This window comes from Mobula birostris, chromosome 16 (assembly GCF_030028105.1).
Source record: "Mobula birostris isolate sMobBir1 chromosome 16, sMobBir1.hap1, whole genome shotgun sequence".
Classification (NCBI taxonomy): Eukaryota; Metazoa; Chordata; class Chondrichthyes; order Myliobatiformes; family Myliobatidae; genus Mobula; species Mobula birostris.
Genome location: NC_092385.1, coordinates 57,808,426 through 57,828,516, shown reverse-complemented (window position 1 = coordinate 57,828,516; position 20,091 = coordinate 57,808,426). Strand labels below are relative to the sequence as shown.

General features: G+C 42.5%; 1 protein-coding gene across 4 annotated transcripts in view; it reads right to left on the bottom strand.

Annotated features, from left to right (window-relative positions):
• Positions 1 to 4,343: 4,343 nt before the first annotated feature.
• Positions 4,344 to 20,091, bottom strand: part of rad54l2 (RAD54 like 2) — a 190,080-nt gene continuing 174,332 nt past the window's right edge. For 3 of the 4 annotated variants that reach the window (XM_072280689.1, XM_072280688.1, XM_072280690.1), the window contains 3 exons: positions 17,156 to 17,245; positions 12,919 to 13,011; positions 4,344 to 8,936 (listed from right to left, as the gene is read on the bottom strand). In XM_072280689.1, the coding sequence (XP_072136790.1) occupies positions 7,951 to 8,936; positions 12,919 to 13,011; positions 17,156 to 17,245 (1,169 nt within the window). In that variant the 3' untranslated portion in view covers positions 4,344 to 7,950. The remainder of the gene's footprint in view (positions 8,937 to 12,918; positions 13,012 to 17,155; positions 17,246 to 20,091) is intronic. The other variant, XM_072280691.1, reaches the window with a different exon arrangement.

Here is a 20,091-nt window from a genome sequence, read left to right as displayed (position 1 = left end):
ACTTGGAGGCACATGACAAATTTTGTTATAATTCTTTGAAGAAAAGCAAGCAGGATAAATGAATGGTGCATACTTGGATTCTCAGGAGGCCTTTGACAAGGTGCCGCACATGAGGCTGCTAAACAAGACAAGAGCCCAGGGTATTAGAAGAAATATACGAGCATGTATGGAGGATTGCCTGATTGGCAGCAGGCAAAGAATGGGAATAAAGGGATCCTTTTTGGATTGGGTGCTGGTGACTAGTGGTGCTACCATTTCAGAGGACCTGCTCCAGCCCAACACCTAAGTGCAATTACAAAAAAAAACACAGCAGTGCCTCTATTTCCTTAGGAGTTTGTGGAGATTGTTATGACGTCTAAAACTTTGATGAACTTCCATAGATGTGTAGTGGAGAGTATATTGACTGGCTGTATCACAACCTTTTATGGAAACATCAATGCTCTTGAACAGAAAACCCTACAAAAAATAGTGAGTACAGCCCAGTCCAGCACGGGTAAAGTCCTCCCCACCACTGAGCACATCTACATGGAATGTTGTCGCAGGAGCAACATCCATCATCAGGGATCCCCACCACCAAGGTCATACTCTCTTCTCGCTGCTTCCATCAGGATACAGGATACAGGAGCCTCAGGACTCACACCTCCAGTTTCAGGAAGAGTTATTATCCCTCAACCATCAGGCTCTTGAACCAAAGGGAATAACTTCATTCAACTTCACTTGCCCCATCCCGCTGAAATGTTGCCATGACCTCTGGACTCACTTTCAAGGACTCTGATATCTGATGTTCTTGATATTTATTAATTATTTCTTTCCTTCCCTTTGTATTTGCAGTTTGTTGTCTTTTGCACATTGATTGAATGCCCAGTTGGTGCAGTCTGTTATGTTTATTATTCTATTATCGATTTATTGAGTATGCCTGCAAGAAAATGAATCTCAGGGTTGTATATGGTGACATGTATGTACTTAGATAATAAACTTACTTTGAACATGAAGGGAGGTGGGATTCAATTCTCAATGGTCTCTGCTGCAATCATGTGAAATGCCACATCTAAAGTTTGTCAGGATCACTGTTCCCAGTTCAATTAAAACACATCCTTTTGGTTGAGCTATCAGAGGATATCTGCTGCCTATAGTACAACACTGGTTAAGAGGAGACTGCATTTAACACTAGTTAAAAGCAGCTCACAAACCCAAACATCACATGGGTGCACATTTCCATTAAAGGGACTAATTATTTGAACATTAAATTATGAGGCTTTAACCTCCTGTGTAGCCACATACTATGCTCAATGGGTTCCTTAAGGTTGTCATAGGCCGGGGGTGGGGAGGGGTTGTTAATGGGGCCAAGCTCCACTACCTATTAAATGCTACCAATAGTGTGTGTCCCAGATAGCCTCTAACAACCGTCTGGCTCCAGGCCTTCATGTGTGCTTTTGCTACTAAGCCTGGTGGAACAGTTTCTTCTCATAGGAAAAGGCAGGTTATTGGTGCCTTAAAACCAGTTGCATCGGGAAGATAGGGGCTTGTCACCATGGTTAGCAGCTCACTTAGAAGGAAAACTATGATCTCAAACCTTCGCACTCAAGGGGAAGGTTTTGGGTGTAAAGCCTGAAGTATACAGAGCTCGAGTCCTTAAGTCAGTTCTACATTGAGTTCCACGCTGACTAGCAACTCGTGCGACGTCACCGGTGCCAAACGGTATTGGTCTCTGCCATTGCTTTGGATTCATCAGATGCGAGGAGAAGGGTGGCCTCCTGCATGGGCAACAGCTCGCTCTTCATGTTTTACTGCGATGGCTTGCAATGACTCATTGGTCGTCTCTGACCAACAAAGGGACTCTCTCTCTCTCTACTTAGTGGCCAATTTATTACGTACCTCCTGTACCAAATAAAGTGGCCATTGCGTGTTGTTCGTGGTCTTCTGCTTCTGTAGCCAATCCACTTCAAGGTCCACCGTTGTAATGCGTGGTTATTTGAAGAGAGTGTCGTCTTCCTGTCAGTCTGGCCATTCTCCTCTGACCTCTCTCACTAACAAGCTGTTTCCACCCACAAAACTGCCATTCACTGCACAACTTTTTGTTTCTCCTACCTTTCTTTGAAAATTCTAGAGACTGTTGTGCATAAAACCCCAGGAAATCAACAGTATCTCAAACCACCCATCTGGCACCAACAATCATTCTACTGTCAAAGTCACTTAGATTATATTTCTTCCCTATTCTAACGTTTGGTCCGAGCAACTGAACCTCTTCCCCGTCTGCATGCTTTTATCCATGGAGTTGCTGCCACATAATTGGCTGCTTAGATATTTGCATTAATGAGCCCGTCACTGAATGTAACTTGACCAGAAAACAGATGTTTTCACTGATGCAGTGCAAAATTACACTGGATTATTTATAATTAAAAGCTTCCTGACAAATCGAAGCAATATAAAACAATGGGCCAGGAGGGAGAAAACTGCATTATACTGTATGACTGCATTCACATTCTCTGATCAAAGGTGTTTGGTACCTAGTGGAAGAAATACCCCACAGGCTTCAGTGCAAACTCAGAAACTTGGGGCCCAGACAAACAAAGGCGTCCATATGGGGCGGTGGGGTGGGGGAAAGAAAATCAGGGATAAATTAGATCACAAATTAAACAGCACGAAGATCTCAAGGGAGCTGAGGACTAATGAACAGCTAGAACTTGCACCCAAAGATGAATGTTTCTAAAATTAGAGCATTATCTGACTGGAGAAAACGTGGCCCACGGACAGAGGAGTCTCCAGATGTTTGATGGAACTCAGCTGAGGGTCATTTGAGATAAACAAGTCATCTTTAGATGAAGTGTGAACCATCCAGTTGAGTATGATGTTCTAAGGGGATTCTGTTGGTGAGACTTCAGGTAGCTGAAGAGGCCAGTTGAGGATCCACATATGCAGTGTGGGCTTCCAGACGTCACAATCCTGTCTTCTTTGCCACTTGCTGATTGCCATGGGACTTAATCTGGGATGTTAGGGTGGTTTCCCTTAATGGAATATGCCTGTGTGTAACTTTGGGGAGACTGATACACGAGCAGCCACCACATAGTCCCTTAGATGAGGACAGAGGGGCCAGTTCTGACTGAAACTGAACAACACATACCTGAAGAACTTAGTGTGTTCTCATTTTGAATTATGCTTCTGCACAAAATTATCAATGGCCCAAGATACAGATATTGAAAACTGGATGTTTATTTTATACGCACACTATAAAGATGAAACTACAAGCAGAAATTTCCTGACAAAAATAAGTGGTGTGTTTACCATGAATTATGCAGCGAAGTACACAATTTACTTAGGAACATTCTCACACAGACACTTAGGTAAAGGATATCTCTACCAAAACACAATAGGCTCTAGACTTTATTTTTCTTTTCCCCAATTTAAAAAAAACAGAACAAGAGGTCCATAGGCAGTTTACAGATTGGTAACATTTAATTACAAAAAATGGTCTCAATTTAAAAACAACAAAATTGGTTTTCAATTCATTTTCTGGGTATGTGGTCAGTGGAAGAGATGGAGAAAAAGTGAATCGACTTGCAGTTTTATCTCCTGGCATGGGGCAAAATCACAAGGCACCATACACAGGCCTGCCTGGTGTAGCAATGGTACCATTGCACTCATTAATAGAAGAAATCTTTTTTACTTTGTACCCATTGCTCATACATGGACAGTAGTTTCCAGGAAAGTGGTTAGCAGCATAGACTCCTTTAATTCCCCATGGTAACAGTCTCTGGGATTTGAATACAATGCAGTCAGACCTATTTCCACATTCAATACAGAAAGGAAACAAACAGGCAGGGATCTTATCCATACTTGGAGGCAGAGATAACACACCCTTATTTATGAAGTAGATGCAATACACTCAACCATTTAACAATGAAATCACTGGAACAGTATGGAGCAAGAATAAGTAATACAGACAAGCACTCTGGGATGTTACCATTTCCTGCTGCAGCATCTACAAGTGTGAGGAGATAATGATATTTACACACCATCTACCCAAGTCTCACCTCATAGTATGCAGTATTTGCCTCACACTGAGCTTAGTAAATGCCTGTATGAATAACTTCCTAACACACAACCTGCAGTTGAGTTACAAAGTCCAGTAAGGGAACGATGCTGGTCAGGGGTTAGTTACCCTGTGAGGATGTAACAAGGTTCAAAGACAATTGCCACCAGTCAAGTAATTCAGCAACTGGATTTGACACAGATGACCATACTGGATGATCGTAGAATGTAGCTATTACTAAAGACAACTAGCTGATTTTCCATAGTAGCACAGCACTGCAGGACAGGCAAGCTTCCTGTGAACGACATGAGAAGTCTCTTTCTCTCTCTCTCTCTCGCACACACACACACACACACACACACACACACACACACACACAGTTCTAGATTCAACAGTCCACATTCACATCTCCAAAATTCACCTCCTGACCATGTGCTTTTGATATACTCTACAGGTTATTTGAACTTCTGTGACAGATTGACTTGAACAGTATAATGGGATAACAATAGTATTAATGACAAAGGCAGAGTATGGTCAGAAACATGTGCTCATCATGAGTTACTTCCACTATGTCAAAATAATGAAAAGATTAAATATCATCTGACATCAGAACAAATGAATACACTGGCTCCTCAGAAGGACTCAGTGCACTGGCTGCTAAAATGGAAGATCAGCCAGAACCAAATCCTGAGGGGCTTCTCGGTCTCTAGAGCCTACCAGCAAATCCGAACCATATTTAGCTATCAGTTTAAACACAAAATTGGGCGTGCATGTGACAGTCAGGAACACAAAATGATTCACTTTCACCCACTCTCCACTGCCAGTGTTTCCATTTTACGTCTCACAACAACACAGGATACAATAGTTACAGGGGGGCCAGAAAGAATGTAAAACCTTTCAAGTCTTTGGAAAGTCGGTAACTTTACTATTTCTGGCCGACAGATGGTGGTGCCTTCTCTGATGATTTGACAACTTATTAAAGGCCCCTTACTCATATTTGTGATATGCCTTAACAAAAAATATTTTTAAAAATCAAAACTTGCATAGCTAATGTTTCTAAGGCTTCTATCAATTAATATTTATCTCATATGGCAATTCGTGCTAGGTAGGTGTCTTGGGATTTATGGAAAATTAATAAAGACAAAAATAAATAACTATTTGAAGTTAGCATCAGTGCAGATCAGAATGATACACCATTAGATCAAACCACATTCTGGCTCCTTTGACCCTACTGGTAAATTGTTTATAGAGTTGTTTCAAAGAACAGCCACAGATACATTTATCCTGAGTGCTCACATTCAGAAAGCAGACTTAGTTTCATAGGACTGTGGTTCAGTTATCTGGCAGGAAAGAGGGACTGTGAATGCAGTGTTTGGAAGGGGAAGAAAGATTATTGTGGAAACTGAACCACCGGGGTAGAATTGGTGCATGGGCCAATTTTCAAGTCACCCCTACTTTAATGGCAGTGTGTAAATGGTAAATTTTAGAAGCCGAGGGTCAAGGTCAGCATGAACAATGTTATTTTTAAATTCACAGTCAGCTTCCAGGCCGTGCACAACAGTGCAGAGCCACTTGTCTCAAGTTCCACTACACCGCAAGAATGTACCTCGGCCAGTGCCTAGCACCAACCCATTCAGGTGATTTTTTTTAACCATTAATTTGGATTACCTCGCTCAAAAGTCATGCATGTGCTGAAAGTGATTACCAACTGGTTAAATCAAAGTTTAGTGTTACAGCTCGTTGTCAAATATTCTTCCAATGGTCATCGCAGGTCACTTATTGATAAATCCAGTTAGGTAGGGAATTGACTGCTACTAGTGTGCATGGCATATCTGTGGCATATACTGTGAATTAGAGTCGGGTGGGGGGAGTGAGAGAGGCAGAATTCTTTTGAATGAAAAAAAATGTGAAGGATAAGACGCTTCAAACCAAACTCCAGGTTCAATGAAGTTAGGTTTCCAATTTGCAGCTGGAATTTGCAATCTAAATCACCACAAAAGGGCACTGTGTATAGTCATTTATTCAGTCTTGAATAGGCTACACAATATCAACTACAGCCGCAAATTTCCCCCATGTCATTTCTCATTAACTTCTCTGAGAAGTACAAGCACTGAGTTATGGCTGAAACTAGCAAGACATAATCCAGGTGAAAGTGTACCAAACAACAGTAAACTGTAATCAGTAGCATTTAGAGCCATTAATCTAAGGAATGAAAGCTATGGCACTGCAGAAATATACAAAAATATCTTAAATTTAAGATAAACTGTTGGTTAATCAGATCTCCTTCCAGATCCTGAACTGGGTCAAGACTGATGGCAGATGATTCCAACATGGCCAACTCTTATCCATTGCATCATGTTTTAACCCCTGGAGCCAGAATATTTTTGGTCTATGTTGGTCCAAATGTCAGCTGAACTTTGGTCAGAATTATCAGCTTCCTTCCAAAACATATGCAATTTAGTTATGCTTGTGATAATAAATACCCAAGTTCATAAATAAGTTAAAGGTGTAATTTACTCCCAAGGAAAAAAGAAGCAATACCAAAGTTGGCTTTAAATTTTAAACCAAACCTCAAATTGAAACTTCTAAAAGTTGTCTAGTTTAGTACTTCTGTATTTCAGGAACAGTCTGAACTTGACCTGAATGAAGCAGTTTACTACAGATATCCTACTGAGTCACAGTTCATACCTTCTTCCTGCTGTACCAGTTGACCACTGTAATGTGCTGGTAAAACAAATATTCTGCATTAAACATCAACAGCAGTGCTTTAACACAAGTGTCCTCCTCCCCCTTTACAGCCAAGGAGGAACTTTGCCAAGCAGTTAACAGCACCACATAAATCCAATCTGAGAAAAGATCAAGTATCTAAAGTACTTATGAATTTCAACTTTAACATTTCTGTAGGGACAAGATCTGGTTCATGGTAACCCACAGAACTCAAACAAGATGTCTGAGATCAAACTCAGTACCATCTTCCATATTTAGGGAACAGCAAAAGATTCCTCTACAGGTTTTCAGATTAAAGTGTAGCAGACACCAACAGACATGGTCCTCTCAGCTTAATTCCCCACACTTCCAAGTTTTCTCACCGTCGTGTTTTGCACGAGTTTTTGACCGACTCAGAGCTGGGAATGTGAGGGAGGAAAGACATTTTTTACTCTCCTTTCAGATCCAAGGAGCTGAAACAACTGCAAGAGGTCATCTGGCCCTGTAGATTCGGCACAGAGCTTGAGGGATTCTCACCTACTTGGCTCAGTTTCTCACTGCCCGATGCATTCCTCCAATTAGCCCTCAAGGGCTAGTATCCAGTCAACTCTTTGAACAAATTCTGTCCAGTCACAGCTTGCTGCCTCACCAACTCCCCAAACCATGGAATTCTCATTCGTAATACGAGGAAACAGCTCCTCCAATCCAGTGGTACCATTCCAACTTAATACTGATGATTTTCTTCCTCCCATTACCTGTTTGCTGAAAATACCATGCACTGCTCGCAGAGCAGATACACTGATATCAAAGCTTTAAAACACAGGAGGGTCGATGAATGTGTTATCAAATTTACGTGACACTGCCTTTCACCTGTGAAAGTCCCTTTTAAAAAAAACTCTTCCCTTTAACCAATTAAATATTGCCTTGCCTCTTTAAACAAACTCGCCCACGGAAAACAACTGCACTTCTCTGTTCATAGATTTTCTCATGCACAGGCAAAAACTTCTTCCAGGAAAGAAACAGAAAAAAAAAAATCCAGCGCAAAGTTTTATTTAAAAAATATGAAAAAACTTGGCCAATAATTTAAAAAAAATCTAAAAAGGCAACATTTACAATATGGTGGTCGTCGGCCATAAAATTCGGGACAGTGACACGTTTATTTACTCAATTACTTTAAAAAGATTTGGATAACAGCCTTGTCCCTTCTGGGTTGGTCACCCCAAGTTACTGCTTGTGACTTCAATGACATCGTCATCTGAATTGCCGGTGGCGTCCAGCCCCGGAGGCGGGTCCATTTGTGCAGCAGTGGTGCCGAGGAGCTCCTGAGCTGAGTAGCCGGCAGATGACGAGGGCGGCACAAAGACTCTGCTGGGTTGGTCCGCACTGGCTGGCAGGCTATTGGTGAGTAGGGGTACAGGATACGGAGCGAACATGCGGGGCTCGTTCAGCGGAGTCTGGGTGAAGGGGTGAGGGAGGCCAGGAAGGAGGCCCCCGGGCACTGCTGAGGTCGGGCTGAGCATGAAGGGCACTGCGGCACCGGTCGCTGAGGTAGGGGCGGTAGGGCCGGAGGTGCTAGCAGCAAGACGCGGGTCAGTAGTCATGGGGAACATCAGTCGCGTGTCCCCCAGCAAGCCGGGCAGAGTGTAGTAGGGGCTCCCTGCTCCATACAGGGGGTTCAAGAGAGTCGGGCAATTACCAGGCAGGCCAGGTATCTCAGGGCTCAGGCCGACAGACGAAAGGTTAAATCCAGTGGGGAAGGAGTAGTTCTGCACCGGCATCGAGTGCCTTTGCTTCCAGGCACGGTCCTCCAAAGCAGGTGAAAAAGACTTCCGCTTGCCACCCTTCACATCAGACCCAAACGCAGCAGAGCTCCAGTCAGCATAGCGGCTCGCAGGTGGTATGTTCAAGGCTGCGGGGCGGGCCGAGGCAGGGCTGGTGACAGCCAGCAGCTGGTCCGAGGGCTGGGCTGGTCTCAGTTTGGGGTGATCGCTCTGCGTATTGGTGACGGTCCCAGGCCGGTCTCCGGACTCTCTGGCGGCAGCTGCCTCGGCGTAGCGCTGGAGCTCGCTTATTATCTCTGGGCTGTCCGGGGAAAGAGGCCGTGCAATCTCTTCTGGGGAAAGGCCCTTCTGCGACTGATCTGGGGAGGAGGAGCTATGACCTTTGTGACCGGTTACATTAAGGGCAACTCCCTGGGAGCCTGGAAAGAATCAAACAAAAAAAAGTAGAACTGGTCAAAACAATTAAGATTCAAAGACTGCCCCTCACTGTAAAAGAAAAGAGGCATAGATAGAGAGGACAGCCAGTGATTCCCAGGATGGAAATGGCTAATACAAAAGGGCAAAATTTTAACGTCATTAGAGGAAAGTATAGGGGGATGTGAAAGGTTATTTATTTATTTATTTTTAAAACCGAACACAAGAATGCCCTGCCAGGGGTGGTGGTAAAAGCAGGTACATTAAGGGGCATTTAAGAAACTCTTAGGTGGGCACATGGATGATAGAAAAAGAAAGGGCAATGCAGGAAGAAAGGGTTAGACTTATCTTAGAGAAGGTTAAATGATTGGCTGAAAGGCCTGTACTGTGCTGTAATATTCTGTATCCTTTAGACTGCACCCGGGCTGAATACTCTTTGGAACAGGCCCACAATATTATGCCAAACTAATAAAGCTAATGACACAGAAGTAATCCTTTCTGTTTGTATGTGGTCCACATCCATCCATTCATTACATATTCAAATCTGCCTCCGGCACCACTACCACCCACAGCAGCACAGACTGTGGGGAAAAAAGACTTGCTCTGCACATCTCCTTTGAGCATCCCCGCTCACCTTAAATGCGTATTCTCTTGTACAAGACACTTCACTCCCGGTAACTTTCATCTCCCCTCAGCCCATGTCACACCAGAGAAAACAACTCCAGTTTGTTCAACTTCTCCTTACAGCACATGCTCTCTAATCCAGACAGCATCCAGGTAAACCCTCGTTCCTCATTAATCTCCATTTGCTCCCTCTCCACCCACTTTTATCCACATTCACCTTGCTCTCCCATCTGTTCACAGTTCCAATGCACAGTGACAATTGACAAATCCAATTCTGAACCTCTCAAATTCCTCCAGCCTTGCTGTGTATTACCAATCCTTACATCTGTGCTCTTTGTTTCCAACAAACTATAAACTGTCAACGTTTTGTAGGAACTTCTTGTGTCCTTATTGGCAATTCATTAAAACAGCAATTGCACTCCTGATTGAAAAGTAGCAAAGAATGTCTTGAAAGTCACCTGTATTTTGTACATAATAGAACAAATACTCCATGCTCCCCAAATTAAAAGGTCCCTAAAATCTGCATTAGCAACTACATGAAGTGCCTTCAATTAAAACAATGCTTCATTTCAACTGCCTTTTTGTTGGCTTTGTGATGGGTCCTAGCTATGCCTGCCTTTTTGTTGGCTTTGTGTAAAGGTGTAGCTATGGTCTCCCGTATGGGTCCTAGCTATGCCTGCCTTTTTGTTGGCTTCGTGGAACAATCTATGTTCCGTGCCTATTCTGGTATCTGTTCCCCACTTTTCCTTCGCTACATCGACGACTGCATTGGTGCTGCTTCCTGCACGCATGCAGAGCTCGTTGACTTTATTAACTTTGCCTCCAACTTTCACCCTGCCCTCAAGTTTACCTGGTCCATTTCCGACACCCCCCTCCCCTTTCTAGATCTTTCTGTCTCTGTCTCTGGAGACAGCTTATCCACTGATGTCTACTATAAGCCTACTGACTCTCACAGCTATCTGGACTATTCCTCTTCTCAGCCTGTCTCCTGCAAAAACGCCATCCCCTTCTCGCAATTCCTCCGTCTCCGCCGCATCTGCTCTCAGGATGAGGCTTTTCATTCTAGGACGAGGGAGATGTCTTCCTTTTTTAAAGAAAGGGGCTTCCCTTCCTCCACTATCAACTCTGCTCTTAAACGCATCTCCCCCATTTCACGTACATCTGCTCTCACTCCATCCTCCCGCCACCTCACTAGGAATAGGGTTCCCTTGGTCCTCACCTACCACCCCACCAGCCTCCGGGTCCAACATATTATTCTCCGTAACTTCCACCACCTCCAACGGGATCCCACCACTAAGCACATCTTTCCTTCCTCCCCTCTCTCTGCTTTCCGCAGGGATCACTCCCTTCGCGACTCCCTTGGTCCATTCGTCCCCCCCATCCCTCCCCACTGATCTCCCTCCTGGCACTTATCCATGTAAGCGGAACAAGTGCTACACATGCCCTTACACTTCCTCCCTTACCACCATTCAGGGCCCCAAACAGTCCTTACAGGTGAGGCAACACTTCACCTGTGAGTCGGCTGGGGTGATATACTGCGCCCAGTGCTCCCGATGTGGCCTTTTATACATTGGCGAGACCCGACGCAGACTGGGAGACCGCTTTGCTGAACACCTATGCTCTGTCCGCCAGAGAAAGCAGGATCTCCCAGTGGCCACACATTTTAATTCCACATCCCATTCCCATTCTGACATGTCTATCCACGGCCTCCTCTACTGTAAAGATGAAGCCACACTCAGGTTGGAGGAACAACACCTTATATTCCGTCTGGGTAGCCTCCAACCTGATGGCATAAACATCGACTTCTCTAACTTCCGCTCATGCCCCACCTCCCCCTCGTACCCCATCTGTTACTTATTTTTATACACACATTCTTTCTCTCACTCTCCTTTTTCTCCCTCTGTCCCTCTGAATATACCCCTTGCCCATCCTCTGGGTCCCCCCGGCCTCGTCTTTCTTCCCGGACCTCCTGTCCCATGATCCTCTCGTATCCCTTTTGCCTATCACCTGCCCAGCTCTTGGCTCCATCCCTCCCCCTCCCGTCTTCTCTTATCATTTTGGATCTCCCCCTCCTCCCCCAACTTTCAAATCCCTTACTCACTCTTCCTTCAGTTAGTCCTGACGAAGGGTTTCGGTCTGAAATGTCCACTGTACCTCTTCCTAGAGATGCTGCCTGGCCTGCTGCATTCACCAGCAACTTTGATGTGTGTTGCTTCATTTCAACTTATCTGCCAGATGACTCAATGGGCAAATTACCACACTTGGGAGTAATGTGTTCATTTCTGGTCACCTTATTATAGGAAGCACGTGGAAGCCTTAGAGAGAGTGCAGATGAGATTTACCAGGGATCTGCCTGGATTAGAGAGCATGTTTTATGAGGATAGGTTGAGCAAGCCAGTGCTTTTCTCTTTGGAGTGAAGGAGGATAAGGAGTGACTTGATAGAGGTTGTACAAGATAGTATGAGGCATAGATCGAGTGGATAGCCAGAGACTTTTTCCCAGGGCAGAAATGGCTAATATGAAGGGGCATAAATTTAAAGTGCTAGCAGCGAAGTATAGGGATGATGTCAGAGGTAAGATTTTTTTAATACAGAGAATGTTAGGTGTATGGGACTTCCTGCCAGGGTGGTGATAGAGACAGATCCATTAGGGACATTTAAGAAACTCTTAGATGGGCACATGGATAGCTATGTAGGAGGGAAGGGTTAGATTGATTGGTTGGCACACGATGGGCCAAAAGGCCTCTTCTGTTCTGTTCTCCTCTGAACTGAACCATTCCCACCATTATTTTCCTTGTCACTGAATTCAAATATCCTTCCCAGCTGTGAAAAAATGGAGTTCACCTCAGGGTTCCTGTCTTCCTCTCACATTCAGAACCAGAGCTTATCAGCCTTTCATTTATGAAAACTAATAAAATCAGTTTTCTTTCTAATTTTAATGACAATAGCCAAACCTGAGCCACACTGGTTGAATTAGAGACAAGGTTGTACAGACCAAGAGTAACTAACAAAGATGCTGGAGGAATCTCAGTGTGCCAGGCTGCATCAATGGAGGGAAATGGACAGTCTCCTTTTTGGATTAGCAACCCTTCAACTGAACTGTCCATTCCCCTCCAGAGATGCTGCCTGACTCACTGAGTTTGTTGCTCAAAATTCCAGCATCTGTAGTCTCTTCTATTGTAAACATCAAGCCCCGTTACTCAAGGAAGCCCATGTATTTGTCCCAATAGTACAGACTCGCCAACGTCATTGTGACTCCAGGAACATCACCGCTCTTTGGTTAGGTGAGTGTGCATGTATCCTTTCACTTCTAAACCTGACAGGCCATTAGGTGGTTTACTCAGCTGGATCCAGAAATACTCACCTGATGCCACTGCGTGGTTTCCCTCTGTGACCTTCGGTTTATTGCCCATGCGCACTGCAAAAATCCTTCCATCACATGTGCGAATGTACATCCCTAAGAGAAAGAAAGGCACTGGAGTATTTTAAACAAGCAAACAATCAAAATTACTTCAGCACATCTTCAAGATTTTGGAAATTTGCTTCTGTGAAACAAACTAAAATCAAGGACTATGCTGATAATGGCAAGTTGTGCCTCTAGTCTTTCTTGGTCTTACTTCAAAGCTCAGGAAGTTCAAAGTAAATTTATTATCAAAGTACGTATATGTCACCATATGCAACCCTGAAATTCATTTTCTTGCAGGCATTAATGAAAAACTACACTCAAAGAAAGACTGACAAACAACCAATGTGCAAAAGACTGAGTAAATACAAATAAGTAAATAACACTGAGAACATGAGTTGTACAGTCATGTTGGGCCTCCTTTGCCACTTGCATCTGGATTTCCTGCTTTCTGTACACTTGCAACACTCACGGGATTTGGAAGGTTGTAAAACTCAACCACACAAAATTCAAGCTGACACTTCAGCACCATTAACAGGAAACACTCTCTATTGAAGATGCCATCTTTGGAATGTGAAGCTAAGGACTAATCGCACTTTAGGAAATACTTAAGAGCCCATTCATTTTTTCAAAAAAACACTAGGATATGTTAGAATGATGTGTTGAAGTCGTACAAGACATTGGTGAGGCCTAATTTGGAGTATGGTGTGCAGTTCAGGTCACCTACTTATTAAAAAGATATCAACAAGATTGAAAGAATACAGAGGAAATTTACAAGAGTTATGCATGGACTTGAGGACCTGAGATAGGGAAAGGTTGAATAGGTTAGGACTTTGTTCCTTGGAGCGTAGGGGAATGAGGGAATGTTTGATAGAGGTATACAAAATTATGAGGGGTATACCGTAGATTGGGAAGATACAAGCAGGCTTTTCCCACAGAGATTGGGTGAGACTAGAACTAAAGGTCACAGGTGAAAGGTGAAATATTTAAGAACATAAGGCAGAACTTCTTCACTCAAAGGGTGGTGAGAGTGTGGGAGGAGCTGCCAGCGAAAGTAGAGAATGCAAGCTTGATTTCAGTATGTAAGAGAAATTTGGATAAGTAAATGGATGGGAGTGGTATGGAGGGCTATGGTCCAGGTTAATAGTTTGGCACAGACTAGATGGGCCGAAGGACCCTTTTCTGTGCTATAGTGTGCTATGACTTACACATAAGCCACAAAATGATAAAGAATAAATAATTTACTTTAGAGTCTAATTAAGGGACAAGTACTAACTAGATCAGCTGGGATCATATCCAAGTTGTTCTTTGAAATTGCATTATTATATCTTTTATGCCACCTTAGTTAGGTGCTTCTGTTTAATCTCATTTGATCTTTGGTAATACTCCAACCTGTAATTTAGTACCTGAAAACTTTGAAAGGCAGGTAGGCAGAAGGGACAGAGTGGCTCTGTTGGTAAAAAGTGAAATCAAATCCTTAGAAAGAGGTGACATAGGGTAAGGTGATGTAGAATCCTTGTGGATAGAATTAAGAAACTGTAAGTGTAAAAAGACTGATAGGAGTTATGTACAGGACTCCAACCAGTAGTCAGAGCGTGGGATATAAATTTCAACGGGAAATTGAAAAGGCATGTGTAATAAGGGCCATGTTACGATAGAGATAGGGGATTTCAATATGCAGGTAGCTTGAGAAAATCAGGTTGATGTTGCATTCCAAGATTGGGATTTTGCTGAATACCTACAAGGTGGGTTTTTAGAACAGCTTGTGGTTGAGCCCACTTGGGGAAAGACAATTCTGTATTGGGCGTTGTGTAGTTACAGAGAATTGGGAAGCTTTTAAAAACCAACCGAGGGCAACTAAAAAATCATAGGGAGAGAAAAGATGAAATATAAAGGTAAGAAAGCCAATAACATCAAATAGGATAAACTTTTCAGATATATAAAGAGAAAAGAGAGGCAGGAGTGGATATTGGACTTCTGGAAAATGATGTTGGAGAGGTAGTATTGGAGGACAAAGAAATGGTGGATGAACCTAATAAGTATTTTGCATCAGTCTTCAATGTGGAAGACACCAGCAGTAAGCCAGAAATTCAAGAGTGTCAAGGGCTGAAGTAAGTGTAGTTGCTATCACTAAGGCATGGGAAGCTGAAGGTAGATAAGTCACCTGGACCAGAAGAACTACACCCCAGGGTTCTGAAAGAGGTAACTGAAGAGATTGTGGAAGCATTAGTAATGATCTTTCAAGAATCACTAGACCATGGAATGGTTCTGGAGGATTGCTAAATTGCTAATGTCACTCCACTCTTTAGGAAGGGAGGGAGGCAGAAGAAAGTAAATTACAGGCCAGTTAGACTGACTTCAGTGGTGTCTAAGGTGATGGGCAGCATGGTAGTGTAGTGGCTAGCACAACATTTTACAGTACAGATGGGTTCAATTCCCCCTGCTGCCTGTAAGGAGTTTGTATGTTCCCTGCATGGGTTTCCTCCCACAGTTCAAACATGTAGCGGTTTGTAGATTAATTGTTCATTGTAAACTCTCCCATGATTAGGCTAGGATTAAATTGGGGGATGGCTGCGTGGTGTGGCTCGAAGGGCCGGAAGGGCTTATTCTGCACTGTATCTCAATCAATACGTTATTAAGGGTGAGGTTTTGGGATACTTGGAGGTACATGATAAAGTAGGCCAAAGTCAGTAAGGTCTCTGTAAGGGGTTATCTTGCCTGACAAATCTGCTGGAATTCTTTGAGGAAATAACATTTGCCAGGATAGACTAAGAAGAGTCAGTGGATATTGTTTAATTTAATTATCAGAAGGCCTTTGATAAGGTACTGCACATTAGGCTGCTTAACAAGTGCCATGGTATTACAGGAAAGATACTAGCAAAGGATGGAAAATAGGCTGACTGGCAGGAGACAAGAAGTGGGAATAAAGGGGGCCTGTCCTGCTTGGCTGTCAGTGATTAGTTGATATTGGAACTGCTTCTTTCACGTTATACATCAACAATTTGGATGTCAGAATGATAGCTTTACTGTCAAGTTTGCTGATGAAACGAAGATAAGTTGAGGAAGAGGTAGCGTTGCGGAAACAGAGAATCTGAAGGAGGACTTGGACAGCAGATGGAATAATGCATAGGAAAGCGTACGGTCATGTACTTTGGTAGAAAGAATAAAGGTGTAGACTATTCTTAAGTGAAAAAAATTCAGAAATCAGAGGTGCAAAAGGACTTGGGAGTCCTTGTGCAGAATTCCCTAAGGTTATTTTGCAGGTTGAGTTGTGGTAAGGAAGGCAATTGTAATATTAGCATTCATTGTGAGAGGTCTAGAAGACAAGAGCAAAATGTAATATTGAGGCTTTAAAAGGATTTGGCAGACCATACTTGGGAGTATTGTGAGTAGTTGAGCCCCTTATTTAAGAAAGGATGTGCTGGCATTGGAGAGGGCCCAGAGGAGGTTCATGAGAATAATCTTGAGAATGAAAAGGTTAACAAATGAGGAACGTTTGATGGCTCCGGGCCTGTACTCACTGGAACTTAGAAGAATGAGGGGGAATCTCACTGAAAGTTATCAAATGTTGAAAGGCCTAGATAGGGTGGATGTGGAAAGGATATTTCCTATAGTGAGTGAGCCTCAGAATAAAGTTACATCCATTTTGAACAGAGTTAAGAAGGAATTTCTTCAGGGAGAGGGTGGTGAATGTGAAATTCGTTGCCACGGACAGCTGTGGAGGCCAAGTCATTGAGTATATTTAAAGCGGAGGTTGATAGATTCTTGGTTAGTCAGGGCGTGAAAGGTTACAGGAAAGGGCTAAGAGCTCAGGGATAATAAATCAGCCGCGATGAATGGTGAAGCAGACTCGATGGGCTGGGTGGCCTAATTCTGCTCCTATGTCTTATGAAAGGGAACATGAGGAGGAAAGTGATGGGTTAGAAACAAATAGCTTCCGCAGAGAACTACCTTTGGTCTTATGGTTTTATGAAAGGGAACATGAGGAGGAAAGTGATAGGTTAGAGACAACTGGCTTAGACAGAGAGAACTACCTTTGGTCTTATGGTTTTATGAAAGGGAACATGAGGAGGAAAGTGATGGGTTAGAAACAACTGGCTTCCACAGAGAGAACTACCTTTGGCCTTATGGTTTTATGAAAGGGAACATGAGGAGGAAAGTGATGGGTTAGAAACAAATAGCTTCCACGGAGAACTACCTTTGGTTCCCCTAATAACATGGATGCTCTCCCCAGCACTGATTCTTGCTTGCACATCAGTTGATGTATTTGTTCCAGGAATAATGATATCTGTAAAGAGATTGGAGAAAATAAATCACTAATGTTGAATTTATACTGAGTTCATGACACAGGTGTTTGCCCACTTGTCCTACTGTATCTACATCAGTTGAAATAGGCCGAACTGACCCACCATTCAAGCACTGATTAAATCTTGTAATGGTTACTGCTGCTAACTTGCTTCAAGCATTCAGTTTCCAGCTCCCTACCACCTTCGGGGTAGAAAAATTCCTTCTCCGCTCCCCTGCCAATTACAGAACACGTCTAGTATTCATGCATACATAATTGTCATGCATCCAGCAGAAATTTCTATGAATTTGATAGAGGTATACAAAATTATGAGATGCATTGATAGGGGAAATACAAGAAGGCTCTATCCACTAAGGCTGGGTGAGACTAGGACTAGAGGGTGAAAGATGAAATATTTAAGGGCAACAACTTCCCTCAGTAGGTTGTGAGAGTGTGTTATGAACTGTCAGTGGAGGTTTTGGATGTGAGTTTGATTACAATATTTAAAGGAAATCTGGATATATACATAAATGGGAGAAATATGGAGGGCTGTGCTCTAGATGCATGGTGATGGGACTTGGCAGAATAATAGTTCAGCAAAAACTAGATGGCCAGAATGGCCTACTTCTGAGCTGTAGTGCTCTATAATTCTAAAAATGTTAATAAATTTTATAATGTTTTTCAAAACTAAAAATATATGTTTAAAGACATTTTTACTTCCTTTATGTTTATGTACAGGGGTAGAACAGTTGATTAACAACAACATCCTCTGGAGAGCTAGCACTTCATCTGATGGCGAGTGCAGATGTATTTGATTAGTTTTTGCTGTATTTTATGTTTAGTACTGCTCACCATTAAAATATAGAATTGCAATGTAAAGCATTATTTAAATGGAGAATATAATAATATCTAGTTCAGCAAGTTATTTAAAGATCTGGCCCTGCTAAAGGAACATATTCCTCCTAGTTATTCTATTTAAGCACTTCAACTTTATATAACTCAATTAGCCTTTTCTATTTCAATGAAGACAACCCCTGCCTATCGAATCTTTTGTCATAGCTACAATTCTCTATTCCTGGCAACATCTTCATAGAACTCTGAAACCTTCCTTGCACGTTCATATCCTTCCTGTATTGTGAGTAGAACAGCTTGTCATTACTCAAGCTGTGACTCACCTACTGCTGAGTTCAGTTCCAGTACAATGTCCTTGCCCACCAAAGTTAATTAACTGATTTGTAATCACTTGGTTTATATCTTCCTCCATGAAAAATAAATGATAAATTCCTCGGTGTTATCATTTCAGAGGACCCATCCTCGGTCCAAAGCACGACAGCGCCTTTGCTTCCTTAGAAATTTGCAAAGATTTGCATGACATCTAAAACTTTGATAAACTTCTATAGATGTGTGATGGAGAGTATATCGACTGGTTACATCACAGCTATTAAGGAAACACCAATACCCTTGAATGGAAAAGCCTACAAAAATTCATGGACATGGCCCAGTTAATCACAGATAAACCCTTCCCCACCACTGAGCACGTCTACAAGGAGGGCTATTGCAGGAAAGCACCCATCCATCATCAAGTTCAGCAACAGTTATCACCCCTCAACCATCAGGGTCTTGATCCAGAAGGGATAACTTCACTTAACTTCATTCACCCATTACTGAACTGTTCCCACAACCTACATACTCACTTTCAAGGACTCTTCATCTCACATTTTTTATATTTATTGCCAGCTTGCTTATTTATTTTATTATCATTATTTTTTCTTTTGTTTTTATATGCACAGTTTGTTATCTTTTGCACATTCGTTGTTTGTCTGTCCTGTTGGGTGTGGTCTTTTATTGACTCTGTTGTGTTTCTTAGATTTTCTGTGTATACCTACAAGAAAATGAATCTCAGGGTTGTATATGATGACATATATATACTTTGATAATAAATTTACTTTGAACATTTTCTCCAGTACTTAGCAGTTTTCAAATCACCTTGCACATCCCAGCAGCTAGTGAGGATTGAAACTTTGTTCCCTAGATTTAAAAAAAAATAACCAGGGATATAATTCATCTGGGCCTGGCAATTTACCTATTTTCAAGAATGATAAACACTTTAATATTTCCTCATTTACATATTTCTATCAACCATTAGTTAATATTTGACTTAATTATGACATTGACATCACCCTCCACTCTTGTGAAAAGAGTTTCAAAATATTCACTGAAAGCCTTACTCACATCCTCTCCCTATTTCAAATATAGCTCAACTTTCTAAACCCTAATAGGCCCTTTTCATATCCAGTAATCAAGCAAGAGCAGTCTCAATTCTGTTTGCCAATTTGTAAAACTTCCTTTTTGGTTCAGTAATTTTAATGAAGGGGAGTGACCTGTATATTCTCACACCATTGCCTTGGTCCTCCTGATATCATAGGGAGTGGGCTGGGTCAGTATCTGGGACTTTGCCAGAGTCTATATTCTCCATCAGAAAGGGTGATTATCACTAACCCCCACCCACAGTAAACCGCTACTGTAAAAGAAAAAATCATAAACACAGGAAATTCTGCACATGCTGGAAATCCACAGTAGCACACACAAAATGCTGGAGGAACATAGCACTGATCTTTCATTTGCTTCCATGATGCTACCTGACCTGCTGAGTTCATCAGCATTTTGTGTGTGTTATTGTAGAGGAAATAGCCAGGATAATACTCCATGTTGGGAATACTGGCACGAACAAACTCCTAGTAGACAGTCTGGGGGGAGTAATGTAAAGAAAGTCTCCCTCTCTGTAAACCAACTGTTAGAATGGTGATTGAAGCCCACTTGTAGGAAATGCGGTGATTAATTTATGTACA